The sequence below is a fragment of the Molothrus aeneus genome, chromosome 29 (assembly GCF_037042795.1).
Source record: "Molothrus aeneus isolate 106 chromosome 29, BPBGC_Maene_1.0, whole genome shotgun sequence".
Lineage (NCBI taxonomy): Eukaryota > Metazoa > Chordata > Aves > Passeriformes > Icteridae > Molothrus > Molothrus aeneus.
The window spans coordinates 3,709,259-3,724,160 of record NC_089674.1 but is presented as its reverse complement, the minus strand read 5'-3'; the positions used below and the strand labels follow the sequence as shown (position 1 = coordinate 3,724,160).

General features: G+C 54.2%; 1 protein-coding gene across 2 annotated transcripts in view; it reads right to left on the bottom strand.

Moving 5' to 3' along the window:
• Nucleotides 1-5,304: 5,304 nt before the first annotated feature.
• The window catches only part of PPP3CC (protein phosphatase 3 catalytic subunit gamma), a 45,401-nt gene continuing 35,803 nt past the window's right edge, over nucleotides 5,305-14,902 (bottom strand). Inside the window, exons 9-14 of one of the 2 annotated variants that reach the window (XM_066567410.1) lie at nucleotides 14,083-14,208; nucleotides 13,100-13,177; nucleotides 11,363-11,444; nucleotides 10,329-10,426; nucleotides 7,723-7,752; nucleotides 5,305-5,626 (exon numbers count right to left, since the gene is read on the bottom strand). In XM_066567410.1, coding sequence (XP_066423507.1) covers nucleotides 5,451-5,626; nucleotides 7,723-7,752; nucleotides 10,329-10,426; nucleotides 11,363-11,444; nucleotides 13,100-13,177; nucleotides 14,083-14,208 — 590 coding nt within the window. In that variant the 3' untranslated portion in view covers nucleotides 5,305-5,450. The remainder of the gene's footprint in view (nucleotides 5,627-7,722; nucleotides 7,753-10,328; nucleotides 10,427-11,362; nucleotides 11,445-13,099; nucleotides 13,178-14,082; nucleotides 14,209-14,902) is intronic. The other variant, XM_066567411.1, reaches the window with a different exon arrangement.

The window sequence follows — 14,902 nt, the reverse complement described above, 5'->3', positions numbered from 1 at the left end:
CCCCTCGGGCAGCGCCCGCACCCACCACTCACCCGCCGGCCGCTTCCTGCTCCCCTAAACTGCTGACACCCCCAAAACGGGGCTGCCCCAGCCCTTCCTCATCCCGTGAGTTCCCACGTGAGCTCCCGGGGGACGGTGGCTTCGCTGCCACCCCTCGGTCCCCACCAAGCCACCGCCCCCTGCTGCTGGAGACGATGGCAGGAACGCCGGCTGGCTGCGATCCTGCGCCCGGGGGACACGGGGGACAGAGGGGACAGAGGGGACAGAGGGGACAGGGTGTCCTTCCCCCCGCCCCAATGCCGTGGGAATGAGGCAGCTCCTTGGTGCCAGCTGGGGACACCGTGGCGAGGACACAGGAGCTGATCCTGCTGGAGGATCCCGGGGTGACCGGGGCAGGGATGGCAGCGGGGCCGGGGAGGGTTAAACCCAGCGAGGGGACACCCCCGAGCCCATCCCTGCTGCCAAGGGGTGCCCATGCCCTCCGGGTCCCCTCCAGCCCACCCAGTGACACCTCTCGAGGTCACAGCAGCCGCGGGCGATGCGAGGAGCAGCCCCCTTGCCCAAGCCCCCCTCGGGGCGCCGGCACCCCCTGCCCAAAGCCCCGCTCACCTCCCGCTCCGCACGCAGCGTCCCCGTGCCCGGCCAGGAGCCTCCAGCGCCGGCCCTGCCTCGGTCCCTCCCTCCCCGCGGCTCCCAGCACCAGCCTCCGCTCACAGATAAATATTTAACGCGCAGCCCGGGCCGGGATTAACAAAGGGCGAGTGTTTCCTGTTTGCTCAGCGGCGATGCCAGCCGGGAACGCGCGGCCGGGCCCGGGGATGCTCCCAGGGATGCTCCCCTGGGCAGGGATGTGCCCGGAGCCGCCCCCGGTGCCCAGCGCGGGGTCTGCCAGCGGTGCCGGGGCTTGGGGGCTCCCCAGTTTGGGTGGGAACACCCAGGAAAAGGGTGGGAGAGCCGGAGCGTCCCGGCCCGGGCGTGCCCTGGATGCATCCGGGAGCGGGGAGGAGCAGGTGGGAAATGGGGAGCACGTGGGGAGCTGAGCTCGAGGTGGCGCTGAATTCCCGGAGGAATTGGGATGGTTAAATGGGATAACGCCCTGGAGTGCTCCGGAGTTTATCCTGAATATTCGGCTGCCCCTTGGGAAGAGGGGACGGATCCCAGGCGTGGAAGGCAGAGCGGGAGCCACAGCAGCTCCCCAGGGATGATGCAGGAGGGGATCCCTGAGCAGGAGCCGTGGAACTGTCACCGTTCGGATCCACCCAGATGGATCCCGACCCCAGGGCTGCTCCCTGAGTCCTCTCTGTGGAGGGAACACCCCAGAAGGGACAAGGAAGGAGCTGGGGTGGAACAAGAGCTGGCACATCCCGTCCTGTCCCTGCTGGCACCACGTTATTTACCCAGGGAAGGACGAGGAGCAGGAGCTGAGAGCTCCAAATCTCCAAATGCAGCCGGGAGCCGCTGCTGGGGGCTGGGAGATGCCCTGGAGAGCCTCTAGAAAGCCCCAAATCCTCCCTTCTGGCAGCAATGAACCCCCCTCAGCCACCCAAAAAATCACAGTGGAGCGCAGTGACTGTGTCAATTTTTAACTTTTTTTTTCTTTTTTTTTTCCTCCTTAAAGATGACTCCGATTTACATCGAGACAGTTCTAACAAATTCATTCCTTGTTTCACAAAAAGAAAAAAAAAAAAGAAATTATATTAAATAATTTCTGCCAATAAATAACATTTTCACCATTTTTTTCTCCTTTCAACAGAACTAAAAAAAAAAGAAAAAGAAAAAGAAAAAAAAAAGCAAGAAATAAAAATAAAAATTAAAAAGGAGGCAGTCTCCAGGCAACGGGCGTATGATCCTTCAGCATCGAGAACCCTAAAATCACCATCACTGCACCCCTGGAGGGCTTCAGGTCCTCCCTGGCTGAGGTTTGGTGGGATCTGCATCCCTGCCAGCTCCCCTGGCCAGGTGGGATCTGTGCCAGAGGCAGCCAGAGGGGTTCTCCCAATCCCAAAAAAGAAAATTAAGCCTGAACTCAACCCACCACCCGCCCCATTGCCGACTCCCCTCCTTGGACATGCACCTTGCTAGAACATGCAAAAAAACCCAGGCTGCGGGGAGGTGGGGGCTTTCCCTGGATTTGGGGGCTCCCTCGGGTCGGGGGGGCTCCCCCGGGGCCCGTGGGCTCCCCTCAATCCCGGATGTCCAAGCTCCAGGTGGCAGCCGGGGAGGGGAAGGGACGGGCGGGAGCTCGGAGAGGAGGGGTCAGAGACAAGCCCAGCTCCGAGGCGCTGGATCTGGGGGGGAAAAGGAGGAAAAGGGGGAATTTGGGGGCGTTTCTGGATTGGTTTTTTGGTTTGCCGTGGTGGGGATCGGGGCAGGGAATTCTGCTCCGAAGTTGTCCCCAAAAGAGGGGAGGGGGGATCTCGGCTGGGGGCGGTGGCAGGGGAAGCCCGGCACGGAGAGGGGGCGTTAATGAAGGGGGTAATTAGCACCCAGAGCCCCATCGCTGCTCCTCACCCCCTCGGGAACTGCTTCAAAGGGAAGAGGGGACCTGGCAGCGTGACAGCCACACGTGTGGGTGCCACAGGGGCAACCAACACCCAAGTGTCACCCTGGAGACACCTGGCACTGCCTCCAGGGCTGGCACAGTGCAGCTCCACCAGCCCTAGGATAAGGGGGGACAAAAATCCCACCCCTTGGCCACCTCCTCCAGGGCCAGGACAATGAACATCCAGCCCTTTTCCAGGGCTGGGACACTGGGAAGCTGCAGTTCCACCAGCCCCAAGCATCAGGGGGTTGGATCTGAGCCCCCAAACCATGAAGCACAAAGTCCAAAAGGATTTTGAGGAGGGGGAATTGGTGATGCCAGAGCAGGAGAAGAGGGTGGGGGGGACAAACTGCCAGCAAAGCAAATCCCCCTGTGTGATGGGCAAGGCCCACGCTGGGAACAGGAGCTCGGGGTCCCGCAATTCCCATCCCAAAGATCCCGACTAAAACCTGGCTGCTTGGGTGAGATCCCAGCCTGGGTCAGCACAACACGCCCGAACATGCACGGGCAGCCCCATGGGTACCACACACGGGCTCACCGCTCACAGGAGGCCCTGAAAGGACAAAGAAATACTCACAGACAAAAGGCAATTTGGCCCCACTCCTCGGACTGGGGGGAAGAGAAGCTCGCTCCAAACATCTCGCAAAGAGGTGGGCGTGGAAATAAAAAAGGGATCAAAGGGAAAAAAAAAAAAACAAAAAAAAACCAACCAAAAAAGAAAAAAAAAAAGAAAAAAAAAAGAGGGGAAAGTGGAGGCATGTGATTGAAAAGTGTGGAAACCCAGCGGTCTGCCCACAGAATCCTAAACAGCCCCGGGGGATTAGGTGACGTCTGATCCTAAGACAATTTGAAAGCTTCCTGGGAAGTTGCTGTTTTCCTCTGGCCGAGGGAAGACGGCAAGATCCAGGGAAAGCCTTGGCAAAGATCCCCTGGGAGAGGCTCAGCCCTGCTGCAGAGAGCACGGGAGAAGGGAAAGCTGGAGGGGGGAGTGCTCCAGGAGCTGCTGCCTCAGCTCCAGGCAATGGCCACGGCTGGGAAGGGAAGGGACCAACGGGAATCCCATAAAACACATGGGAAGTGACCAACAGGAATCCCAAAAAACCTTCACAGCTCACAAGGAAGTGACCAACGGGAATCCCAAAAAATCCTGCACAGCTCACAGGGAAGTGACCAACAGGAATCCCATAAAACCCTTCCCAGCTCACAGGGAAGTCACCAGTGGGAACCCTACAAAACCCTGCACAGCTCACACAAGAATTCACCAATGGGAATCCCACAAAATCCTTCACAGTTCACATGGGGATGGGGGAAGTGACCAACAGGAATCCCATAAAACCCTTCACAGCTCACAGGGAAGTCACTAATGGGAACCCTACAAAACCTTCCACAGCTCATGTGGGAAGTGACCAAAGGGAATCCCAAAAAATCCTGCACAGCTGACAGGGAAGTGACCAAAGGGAATCCCATTAAACCCTTCACAGCTCACAGGGAACTGACCAACAGGAATCCCACAAAACTCTTCACAGCTCACAGGGAACTGACCAACAGGAATCCCACAAAACTCTTCCCCAGTGCTGCCAGTCTAAGTGAAGAATGCTCCGTGACAGAATGCTCAGCTCCCACTCTAAAATCCCTGACCACAGCCAGGGGTGTCCCCTGGGAACCCCCAGGATCCCTGTCCAGAACACCCAGCCAAAATTCCTGCCACATCCACTCGGTTCTGCCTTCCAAACCATCCCTGCTTCCCAATCCAGGGGCTGCCCTGCCACCAGCACCCAGCCACATCTCCCAAAAGCAGCAGTGCCCCACCCATCTTATCCCAAACTTTTATCAGCAACCCCCTGCTCCAGCTGCTGGGAAAGGCTGAGCTGCCCACGGCTCCTCTGGACAGCCAAGGGGGGGTGATGCCCAAAGCCACACACCCTGGGGGGACAGGGAGGTGACACTGGGGGGGACCACCCTGTCCCCCACGCCCCAAAGAGCCCAGCAAGGGCTGATTGCAGAGCTGGGAGCAGGGAATGTGCCATGGGCTGGGCAGCCTGTGCTGGTGGGGGAATGGGGGAGCTGCAGCATCCAGGGTGTAAATCACCCCTTTTCCTTTAAAACTCAGGCCCTGCAGCTTTCCCAAGGACCATCAGACAGCAGTGATAATTCCTCTGCTCTGAATCAGAGATTCCCAAGGGAATTCTGCTGCACAAACTGGCTGCTCCAAGAGGAAGAGCCACAACAAGGGGCAGCACTTCCCCCCCACCTTCTCCTTATTTTCCTTTATCCCCTGGGATAAAGCTGAAATCCTGAAGGAAAAGGTGCTGTGATTGGTGTTAACAACCCTGGAGCTACCCCTGGCTGCCACCTTGGAAAAGAGGGATGGATCCCAGCAATCTGCCTTCCAGGGAATTGCCTAAAGCAGCAGCTGCAGGTAGGCAAGAGGTGGAAGAAAACAACAGGAAAAATCTGGGAAGAAAACAGGTGTGTAAAGGAAAACCAACCCAACCGTATCCTGAAGGGAAGGACCTGCTTTGGAAAGCTCAGGCTAACTCCAAATTGTGCCAAAGCCAACGACCCAAGTTGCCTGGTTTGACTGATATTTGTTTTTTTAATCCAACACCCCCCAGCAGAGGTTTGGCCTCTCGGGGAGGGCAGCTGGACAGCACAACACTCCCGGGATGCTCTAGCAGTTGGATTGGTTTCTAACTCAAAAAAAAAAAAAAAAAAAAGAAAAAAGGACATTTTTATATATATTGAACATAAATAAAAAAAAAAAAATTACAAAATGGTCGCTTTCTTACAGAACGGATGCAGACTGGATTTATGGACGTGCCTCCAGGTGAAGTCGGTTTCTCCCCCTGCCCCCACCCCACCCCGATAATAAATAAATAAAATTCATGAAGTTTTGGATCCTCTGGCGTTACTGGGGTTTCTTGCCCGTGCCGTTCTTGTCCGCAGAGTTCGAGGTTACCAAGTTCACGGGGCCGTCCGAGTGCAGGGAATCCTTGCGCGGCGGCATCCGCTCGTTGATGCGGTCCAGCCCCCGCGCCTCCTCGAAGCTGCGGATCTTGTGCTGCGGGGAGAAGCCGCGGATGGCTGCGGAGGGAAGGGAGCACAGGGGGCAGGTGTCAGCTCCAGCACGGGCACAGCCCCAGAGGAACCCTCCAGCACACGCCAGACACCAACGGGGACAAGTGGAGGGGACAGGAAGCACCGGGCTGGGTTTGGGAATTGTTTGGGGAGGTTCTGGAGGTGCCAGCGCATGTCTGGGAGCAGCTGGCAGCAAAGTGCAGGAGTTGCTCTGCTCCCTAAGAGGAGGCATTTCACTATTTAGGGAGGTTTAGGATTTTCTCTGTCCCCTAAGAGGTTCTCTAAGATAGGTTTAAGATTTGCTCTGCTCTCTAAGAGGTTCTTTTTCTTTAAGATAGGTTTAAGATTTGCTCTGCTCTCTAAGAGGAGGCATTTCACTATTTAGGGAGGTTTAGGATTTGCTCTGCTCCCTAAGAGGAGGTTCTCTTTCTTAGGGAGGTTTAGGATTTTCTCTGTCCCTTAAGAGGTTCATTTTCTTTAAGATAGGTTTAAGATTTGCTCTGCTCCCTAAGAGGAGGCATTTCACTATTTAGGGAGGTTTAGGATTTTCTCTGCTCCCTAGGAGGTTTAGGATTTGCTTTTCTCCCTAGGAGGAGGTTCTTTTTGGGGAGGTTTAGGATTTGCTCCGCTCCCCAAGAGGAGGTTCTCTTTTTTAGGGAGGTTTAGGATTTGCTCTGCTCCCTAAGAGGTTCTTTTTTTCTTTAAGACAGGTTTAAGATTTGCTCTTCTCTCTAAGAGGAGGCACTTCACTTTTTTAGGGAGGTTTAGGATTTTCTCTGTTCCCTAAGAGGTTCTTTTTCTTTAAGACAGGTTTAAGATTTGCTCTGCTCTCTAAGAGGGTTTAGGATTTGCTCTGCTCCCTAGGAGGTTTAGGATTTGCTTTTCTCCCTAAGAGGATGTTATTTTTTTTTTAGGGAGGTTTAGGATTTGCTCAGCTCCCTAGGAGGATGTTATTTTTTTTAGGGAGGTTTAGGATTTGCTCTGTTCCCTAAGAGCTTTTCATGGAAGCATGGAATGGTTTGGGTTGGGAGATTAAAATCATCCAGTTAAATTATCCCAGGTTCAGCCTTGGACACTGCCAGGGATGGGGCAGCCACAGCTCTTCTGGAAATTCCATCCCACCACCCTTACAGGAATGAATTTCCTTCCAATATCCCAAACCTCTCCCTATTTTGAGAAACTTGATAAACCAGACAAGTGCTTGCTGTCCCCAGAGAGTGAAATCTCAGGAAAATTTCAAAGCTGAAAAACACGACACTAAAAAATAACAATTAAAAAGAAAATAAAAATTTAAAAAAAAAAGGCAAAACCCAGAACAACAGAACAAAGACACCACCACAAGGCTCTGAACTCCGACACAAACCACACACTGCAACACCAGGAGAGGGAACAGCTAGTCCTTGGATCACAAAGGCAAAATTCTTGCATGACCAGGAGACACACGGGCAGATTTGGGAGGGATGAATCCCACGGAGGAATTTCATGTCCCTGTTCCATCACCGCGGGGACGAGCACGTCACCCTCGCCCTGATGACACGGACCAAATGTGAAACTCCTTTGTGCTACGGAGAATTTAAGGAAAAGGAGCCTGTGCCAAATCTTTTACAAGATTGGCTGGCTCACAAACAACTTCCCTTGGTAAGCAAAGCCTCTGTAGAGCTGCGTGGCCCCGCTCAGCATCGAGGAAAAATCCTCGTGGATCTGTCATTCCTACACCCTACAGGCAGAGAATTGCCTCTCCACCTTGGCCTACCTGTGGGGAAGGCAGGGATTACACCAGCACCACAAAATCCTGTTTTCTAAGGGTTTTGATGGTGCTGGCAGATTGCAGGACCTCAAGCCCAAGGTCTCGAGCAGCGGCAGCAGGAACCGCTTTGGCAACTCCAAATAAAGGTGTTCCACTGAAAGGAATAAACTGTTCAAGCTGAAACAGCCTTGAACCAAACCCCTGGGTGTTTTTTCCTTCCCAGCAGGGCCTCGTCCTCCCCCACTTCTGGTGATGCAAGAGTAAAAAGCTTCCGTTAAGGGCTGGTAAAGCTCTTTAAAAGGAGCGCACGCACACACGGAGATGATTTGAGTCTCTCGCCGGGTTCTAGCCATACCTTCCCGTGCCTCTACCGCTTCTACTGTGGCTGCAATACAGAAGAACAGTGGCATGCAGAAATGAAGACAGGGAAAAAAATAAAAATAAAAAACAAAAAACCAAAACAAAACAAAAAACGGGAAAAAAAAAAAGGAACAAAAACAGAGTGACAGTGAGTGATCCGACATCATGGCTGCGACGCAGAGCCCGCGGCCCCCCAGCCCCGGTGCTGCCAAACGAGTGGCGAGAGGGGAGAAAAAGGTGACAGGAGGTGGAGAGGAAGGGGGGAAGGGGACCCCCCAGGGCTCAGGGGGAGTCTCCTTTCCTCTGGATTGATCTGATGGAAGAACAGAGGAGCAGAGAGTGGGGGCTTCCTGCTGTGTGCACGGGACAGGGACAAGCTCGGACTAAGCTCTGCTCCCAGCTGGGTGGCTCCAGGCCACCTCTGGATGATCAGTTATGTGGAATTCACCCTCCACCACACAGAAGGGCTCCCAGAGGATGTTCTGGAGCAGTGGGAAGGAGAGGGGCAGCCTGTTTTCCAGGGAAGGACAAGCAGCAGGTACTGGGCTGCTCCGCTCCCGGTGCCTTGAGTTGTAACAGAAAATCAGGCTCCAAATCCAGTTTGGCTTCAGCTCCACCTCCTGAAAGTGTTACCAAGCAACAAGGCACCACAGGGCTGAGCAATGTCCCCCTTCCTAAATCTGCTGCAGCAACATCCAAGGTTTAGTAGGCCCTGCCTCAACATCTGGAAGGACGCCCTTCCCTTGAGCAGATTCTCTGGATTTTAGCCTCAAAACTGCAGCTTTTTTCACTTTGGACACAATGCAGAGGCCACGTGGTCCTTGGGAGGCCATGGAGGAAGGATGGAGCTGTGGCTGCACAGCTCTGCCCCAGATTCCGTGACTTTGCTCAGTTGATTTTGCCAAGCCCTGCTGTGAAAGGCTGGGGAGAGGCTCAGGAGGGCAGGGCCCCCCTCACTGCAGCCCTGCTTCCCCTTTTTGAGGTGCACAGGCACCCCCAAAGGGGGGCAACCCCCCCTCCTCCTCCTCACCCAGCAGACGGGGCTCCCATAAATTCACTGAGAGTGTGAAGGGATGTGCAAAACGGGAAAGGGTGGGAGGATGGGGAAAAGGGGGAGGGAAAGGGGTCAGGACAGGGAAAAGGGGGAGGGAAAGGGGTCAGGACAGGGAAAGGAGGGAGGGAGAAGGGGAAGGACAGGGAAAAGAGGGAGAGAAAGGGGTCTGGACAGGGAAAAGAGGGAGGGAGAAGGGGAAGGATAGGGAAAGGAGAGTGGGAGAAGGAGGAAGGAGAGGGAAAAGGGGGAAGGAAAGGGGTCAGGACAGGGAAAGAAAGGAGGGAGGAGGAGGAAGGACAGGGAAAGGGGGGTGAGGAGGGCAGGAGAAGCCGGGAGATGCCGAGGGCAGCGGGGGCAGCCTGCAGGCGGCGGGCGGGGCGGGTGAGGCAGCAGCAAAGGCCCAGCTTGTTTGTTCTGTCCTGGGGAGAGGCTTATTCTGGGGGAAGGGAGACCCCTGGTACCCCTGAGAGAACCCCTGAGAGGGGAAGGTGCTGGAGAATGTCACAGCATGACCCTGTGCTGTCGGGATACAGGGACAGAGCTGCTGCAGCAGCCACCTTCCCACTCAGGCTCTGTTCCCAGAACTGGGGCAACGGGGCTGTGATGGTTTCTATAAAAAAAGGGAAAAAATATCCATCCTCCTCTGTGGGCAGAGAAATCCATGAGCTTGGGAGTGCTGCTGCATCCTCCCTGGGAGCAGGCAGTGATATTTCCACGTTCCTGACTCGTGAACTCTTTAATCCAGGCAAACCCCAGCCCCAGCCCGGGGAAAGCTGCAGGAAATCCCCGGTGCCCATGGAAGGGGGAAGCTGGGGAGGTGCCAGGCTTCAAAGGCCATGGCAGGGGAGGATTAACACACTGGATTACAGGATTCCCCCTGGGCTAGCTCATGCCCTGAGCACCAGCCAACCTCCTTGCCCTGGGAGGGGAAGGATCGGATCCTTTGCTCTGTGCTGCTCCCTGAGCTGCTGAGGGAGGCAGCAAATTTGGGAAGAAACCTCCACAACTACCTCAAAACCCGAGAGGAGACTTTTCTGAACCATCCAGCCCTGGAGGAACCTCGTTCCTGTGGCTGGACCTTCCTCCTGTTTGGGATTCATGACTTGACAGGGGCAGACTGGGAGGGGTCTGGTTGAACGAAGAACAAACAAGCAGCTGTGTCACTGTCACATTCACACAGAGGCAGTGTCACTGTCACATTCACACAGAGGCTGTCACACAGCAGCAGCACAGCGAGGTGAGGCAGAGGATGTGCACCATGCAGCGTTAGAAGGGAAATAAAGGAGAAAAACTTGTTGCAGAAACAAACAATTAAGCACTAAACATGCTTTAGGCAGGGTGCTGTGGGTTTTCTTCCTCGAGGGTACACGGGGACAGCTTGGCATCTCTCCACACCCCCACCTACACCTCTGCTTACTCCTGCTTGGCAATCCTTCCTCCCCACGGGCCTGAACCCTGGCTGGGGTCCCCTGGCACCCTCCAGGCCGCCCGTGGGAGCTGCTCCAGGGGGTTTGGGGCAGGGGGATGCAGGGCTCAGGGATACTCACCGGTCTGCAGGGTCTGCCTCCCCCCCGAGAGCACTCCCAGGGGCAGGGTACCTGTGGGGGTCAGGCCTTTGAGGGTCAGCACGCTCTCGCTCTCCTCCCTGCAGGGAACACCAGCAGTTACACACTGAGTTACACACTGTGGGAGTCATGGATCATGAGAATCATGGAGCCATGGGATCATTAAGGCTGGAAAAGACTTCTAAGGTCACCCAGCACCATCACTACGCACGTCCCCAAGTGCCACATCCACGCTTCTGTTAAACCTCTCAGGGATGGGGACTCCACCACAGCCCCGGACAGCCCATTCCAGTACCTGGCAACCCTTTCCATGCAGAAATTTCCCCTCATATCTAACCTGAATCTCCCCTGCTGCAGCCTGAGGTTGTTTCCTCCCCTCTGTCACTTGTTATTTGGGAGAAAAGACCAACCCCTACTTGGCTACAACTTTCTTTCAGGAAAATGTGTCCTGAAAGAGTCAGGAAAAACCACCTGTTTTGGGAAGTTTTTCCCTTCTTTTTTTCCTAACCAGTGTTCCCCATTACCCAGTCCCCAAATTAAACTCAGTCCCCAGATGGAGCCCAGTCCCCAAATGAAGCCCCAGTTCCCAGATGGAGCCCAGTCCCTGAATTAAACCCGGTCCCCTGAATCAAGCCCAGTCCCCAAATTAAGGCCAGTCCCCAATTTAAGTCCAGTCCCCAAATTAAGTCTGGTCCCCAAATTAAGGCCCAGTCCTCAAACTAAGCCCAGTCCCCAGTTTAAACCCAGTCGCAGTTTAAGCCCAGTCCCCAAATTAAGCCCAGTCCACAAACTAAGCCCAGTCCCCAACTGAAGCCCAGTCCCCAACTGAAGCCCAGTCCCCAAATTAAGCCCAGTCCCCAAACTAAGCCCAGAACCCAAATGAAACTCAGTCCCCAACTTAAGCCTAGACCCCAGACTAAGCCCAGCCTCCAATTTAAGCCCAGTCTCCAAACTAAACCCAGTCCCCAAATTAAATGCAATCCCTGAATTAAGCCCAGTGCCCAGCCCATCCTCACCGAAGGACTGAGAAGACCCGTGCCATCTTCCCAATGGCTCTGATCTTATTCCTGATGATCTCCTTGCGCACCGTTGTCCCACCTTAGGGAGAGAAAAGAGCAGAGAGCAGCACGTTGGGGGCTTCCTGCTCTCCAGGGAAGGTCAGCATGAAGCACCTGCCTGACTCCAGGAAAAGAAATCATGGTTTGTACAGAGTCACAGCTACACCGGAGAGAGAACGGTGCTGGAAGGATGGCATCAGGATGGCATCAGGATGGCATCAGGATGGCGGTGAGGAGGGCAACACCAACGAGATGGCACACGGAACTCGAGAGGGCTAAAGAGAGTAGAACCACCACAGGACACGGACTCGGGGAGGTCTGGCTGGCAGGTCACCAGCTGGGCCCACACTGCACAGGATGTGACACAAATGACTCAGCCATGAGGACACGGTTTGCAAGGCAGAGCACGGAGGGGGCTGACGGCTGATGGGCACCGCTGGGCTCGCCCGCGGCGGCACACAGGCATCAGCTTTGGCATCCAAGGAGCACAGGGAAGGGCTGGCCCGAGCCTGGCAGCTCTGCTCTGACCCCACACAGACACAACGGGACAGGGGGGAGCTCCCCTTCCGCTCTATGGACCCAACGGGAGAGAGAAACAAACAAAAAAAAAGCATGGAGGGAGCTGAAACCAAAGGGAAAATTCAGGTGGAAAGAGGGAACAAATCCATCTCCTCTCAGCTGAGATTCCTCACATGGCCCAGTACACATCAGGACAGGGAAGCCAAACCCAGGGCTAACATGCACCATGGCTCAGCCATGCACTACGTGGCTGCATTCAGAATCAGGTAGAAACGTGACCCCCGTTTCTCAGAGTTCCTGGAGGAACGCAGAAGGGTTAAAAAACACATGGAGCTTATGTTAAAACTGAAAGGGGATGAAGAGACTGCCCCACTAGTCAGCTCTGGAAATCCACTTCAAGGATCTGGTGGCACAGGCAGTGATAATTAAGCTCGTAGCAAATTCTAGCTGGGTACCTTTCGGATAGCTTGAAATGTAGTGATCTTCAGGGAGAGGAGACACCAAGAAACAAGTAGATGAAGACAGAGATAGAAGAAACAAATTTAATTTTCATGGGAGGGAGGAAAGAAAAAAAACAAAAAACCAAAAAACAAAACGGAAATGCAATGGGATAAGCGGGTTAGAGTCTCCACCTGGGGCTGAGGCAGCTCAGGCCCCACTTCTCGCTGCCCCCCTCAGCTTCCTCAGGTCACCACCTCACTCCTGAGTCCCCCCAAAATCCAAACTGCTCATCAGCTCAACCACTGATTTGTCCCCTTCATGCATGGCTTGAAACCAGGGCCAAACCCAGCGTTTCTGGGGAGGGGGTGACACGAGAAGCCACTTTACAGAGGAGTTCACTGCAACAGATGAGAAGATTGGGTGGATATTTTGGTGCAGAAAATTTTGAATTGGGGGAAAAAATAACCAGCAGCCTGTGTAAGGAGCAGGAAACCATTCCCAGAGTAGCTGGCAAGAAGTGTCTGTCGCAGTGAATGTCATTTAATTTCTCTGTGACTGAACAGCAAAGGAGAAAAAAACCCCAAACATTCCCTACCCAAAACTGCAAAAGTTGGGCAAAAAGGAACTGGAGACCCTGGTTGGGCATCCAGCTATAAATCAAGTGCTGCTCAGGCATCAAAGACCTTGCCCAGCCTTTCCCCCTGCTGCTCTCTGCTGCCAGCAGGGATATTTTACCTTCCAAGGTCTCGTCGCCATCCGAAATCAGCTCGTCGTCGGAGCAGATGTTGAGGATGTTCACGAGCATCTCGGTGACTGCAAGAGGCACAGACAGCGAGGTCAGAGAGGCCTGGGCATGCAGAGGGATTTGGAGGACCAGGGAAGGATTTCAAGGTCGTCTGTCCCCTGCATGTGGGAGCCTAAAGACACTTTTAGGCGCAGCCTGCTGGTACCCGCAGCGGCGCCGGAGCAGACGACACACGTTGCATCTTCTGCCAAGGAGGTGGATGCAGGCCAAGCACATCACAGAGGAACCAGACGTGGGGAAGGAGGTGCCAACATTCCTGCAGAACAGCCTGAGCTCCCTCAAGGTCCCCCCTCCCCATCCTCACCCACGCCACAGCCACCTGGCTTTGAGAAGGGCCAAATCTGGGGAGGGGGGGATTCGACCTTTGGTGCCTCAAAGTCAAAAACCCTTTGGAAGTGGTGAGGGTGAAGCTGCACCCCAAACAAAGGGGATTGGGGTGGAATTTAATCTCATCAGGAGAGGTGAAAATCCTTTTGGTGAAAAGCTGAGGCAAAGTCTTGGTCATATTTTAAGCTGGCTCGCCTTCTTGAGAACAAAATAAGCCTTGGATTGAAGTGAATGCTTCCTTTTTGGTGGGCCAGGAGCCAACAGGAATTTAAAATTCCTCTGCTGCAAACCAAGAGAAACATCTCCAGATTCTGAGGTGGGGCTACAGCACCCAAGAGCAGCCCCACCAGCAATGCAGGAAGAGCAAGAAAGGAATGTTTTACTGGGAAAAGCTTTTTCAAACAGCTATCAACAGCTGGTTTTGCATGAATTTAGCCCAGTAATGAAGATCTCCTTGAGCCTGAACTGCTCTCCTGTGCTACCTGGAGCTGCAACACTCTCCCAGCAGTGTGGGACAGGTTTGTGACACTCAGGATATGAGGAGCAGTCACTGGGAGTTTGGAACAGAACCCCAAATCTCTCTTACCCTTTTCCCCTACGAAAGGCAAGGACCATGTGAAGACATCCATGAAGTTTGGAAGCCAGTAGGGGTGAGGGGAACAGTTGAACTGCCTGATGTTCATGACATTGTTTTCATATTTCAGTACAGCAGCTGGGGGAGAAAAGGCAAAGATAAATAAATGTCCATGGGCACTTTCCACCTACAGAATCCTGGATTTGAAGGATCTTAAGGAGCAGCCAGTGCCACCCCTGCCATGGGCAGGGACACCTTCCACTATCCCAGGTTGCTCCAAGCCCCCAAGGTCTGGCCTTGGACACTTCCAGGGATCCAGAGGCAGCCACAGCTTCCCCGGGAATTCCATCCCAGCCCCTCCCTACCCTCAGAGGAAGAAATTCCTTCCCAATCTCCCATCCATCCCCGCCCTCTGGCAGTGGGAGCCATTCCCTGGGTCCTGTCCCTCCATCCCTTGTCCCAAGTCTCTGTCCAGCTCTCCTGGAGCCCCTCAAGGCTCTGGCAGGGGCTCTGAGCTCTCCCTGGAGCCTCTTCCTCTTTCAGCCCCAGCTCTCCCAGCCTGGCTCCCTCTGGAAGTTTTACCAGTGTTATAAAACCTTCATTATCAACACCCTGTTACACTCGTGTAGCATCAAGCTACCAACTCTCCAAAATGAGAAGGTTTAAGCCATAATATTTTGGTTTCCTCAGGCTGGTTCTCAGCTTAGAACAGTGAAACTCAAACAGAGCCAAGATCCAAAGTGAGGGGTAAAAACCCCACAGCTGGAGAAAATTCCACCATGATCCCCATGGTTTAGGGGCAGAGGGAAGTGGAAAACTTTCCTGCACTATC